The sequence below is a fragment of the Lactuca sativa genome, chromosome 4, assembly GCF_002870075.4.
Source record: "Lactuca sativa cultivar Salinas chromosome 4, Lsat_Salinas_v11, whole genome shotgun sequence".
In the NCBI taxonomy this organism is placed as follows: Eukaryota; Viridiplantae; Streptophyta; class Magnoliopsida; order Asterales; family Asteraceae; genus Lactuca; species Lactuca sativa.
Window position 1 is genome coordinate 229119857 of NC_056626.2, and position 1573 is coordinate 229121429.

At 34.3% G+C, this 1573-nt stretch overlaps 1 protein-coding gene and 1 long non-coding RNA gene across 2 annotated transcripts; one reads left to right on the forward strand and one right to left on the reverse strand.

Moving 5' to 3' along the window:
• Positions 1-630, reverse strand: LOC111913800 (AP-2 complex subunit alpha-2-like). Its single transcript, XM_023909511.3, has 4 exons — positions 540-630; positions 366-472; positions 189-293; positions 1-106 (listed from the first exon to the last, which is right to left on the reverse strand). The coding sequence occupies exons 1-4, from the start codon at positions 546-548 to the stop codon at positions 16-18; spliced, it is 312 nt and encodes a 103-aa protein (XP_023765279.1). The 5' UTR covers positions 549-630; the 3' UTR covers positions 1-15.
• On the forward strand, positions 488-1025 carry LOC128133905 (uncharacterized). The gene is made up of 3 exons (XR_008232208.1): positions 488-626; positions 718-907; positions 976-1025. It is a non-coding gene; the product is annotated as an uncharacterized LOC128133905 (long non-coding RNA).
• The last annotated feature ends 548 nt before the right edge of the window (positions 1026-1573 follow it).

Consider the following 1573-nt stretch of genomic DNA (forward strand, 5'->3'; position numbering starts at 1 on the left):
CTTCTAAGATGGGTTTTAAAAGTTTAAAATTTTTGCAAGTGTGCTATTGAAAATGAATAGCTGTACAGCTCTTTGTTGTATCTCAGTATCAATGCATGTTTCATATCTGTCAATGTGTGTGAAATTAAATATTATCAAATTTTGCATATACAAAAAAAAAATGTAGCTCCTATTTATTATAAACTCACTTGCTGAATATTGCCCAGATCTGGTTTTGTAATTCGGGATCTGGTGGTTGAGAGTGCATCAAAATCTTTGCGTATGTTGAGAGAAGAATGGATATTGTTGGAGTCCTGTAGAAACAAAAAAAAAATAGATGATGATCACAAAAGAAAACATAGATGTATAGAAATAGAAATACTCACGATACAGTAGGAAGCTTCTCATGTATAATGACAAAAATGTCCTTTGGGCTACACCCAGGTCGTCTGGCCAAAAGATGGCTGTATTCTCCAAGCAGATAAGCGCTAACCTGCATAATGACTTCAGCATACAGTTGTCTATATTTGTGTAGGAAATATAAGATATAATCTACATACCTTCACCATTGTCTCATGTATTGCAGGCTTATCAAGATATTCTCTAGCTTTGAGAGCTGCATAAGGCTAATGATTAAAAAAAGAAAAGTGAGTCAGTAGTAAGTCCTATGAACTTTAATAATGCAGATACCAATCTACATTCTACAATACCAAATTAATTAGAATATTCATGAATCAGAATGGAGATTCTAAAGATCATCATCCAAATGCACCAAAATTTAGAGTAAGATCGAACCACTATTAATGAAGGTATTCTACTGGGCTAGGATGCTTGTTGTTTGGATATGGAGCCATGGAAGAACTTGGACCCTTCCGTGTTAACAGTGATGGAAAAACACTCTACCCCAACCACTATGCATGGAACAATGGTAACAAAAATTCCTTTAATTACTATGTCCCATTCACATCACTTATAATCTTAGTCCCTGTCTTGCAGGTGCATGCCTAACCCTATAAAACCTTTGCTTTTGAGGTACTAACTGTTTTATCCTGGAATTTTTTTTGCCTGAGATTTTTTGCTGCCAGCTATCCCTTCGGGACCACTCTTATGTATTATGTTAAAAGCACCAATTCAGAAATTTGCTGATTATGTAAGTCAGCTTTCCTCTTCCTTTTTGCTTTTTATTATTTATGCACCCTTATGCCACAAATCTCTTTATTTATCATACTAAATATGCAACCATCCCTTATTTTACTCCTAACTTGTTGTATAATTCATTCATGTCAGCTGCATATATGTTGCATAAAATAAATTGGTAAAAGTAGACATGTGAATTATGCATCTGTTATCTCAAATCTTACATTTATTTTTATTTCTGTTATTGTTTTTTCCAGCTTTTAGGTGTTGGTGTCAAGCTTGTTGGCAATACAGTGTGGAGTACCCTCTTTCATCAATTCTTAATAGTGATGTCACGTGAGAAATCATTTTTCTTTTTGTTAAACAAGTCTTTATTATCATGTATTAGGTCATACCATGGGTAAAAACAGCCTTGCCCCTGGTTCCGGGGTTGTCACAAAATACTTCACTTTTTAAC

Excerpts from the sequence above, each read along its gene's own strand:
- LOC111913800 (XM_023909511.3), bottom strand. Across the intron at positions 294-365 it reads GAGAAGCTTCCTACTGTATC|GACTCCAACAATATCCATTC; the intron begins GTGAGTATTTCT and ends TTGTTTCTACAG. Across the intron at positions 107-188 it reads ATCTGGGCAATATTCAGCAA|ATATGAAACATGCATTGATA; the intron begins GTGAGTTTATAA and ends ACACATTGACAG.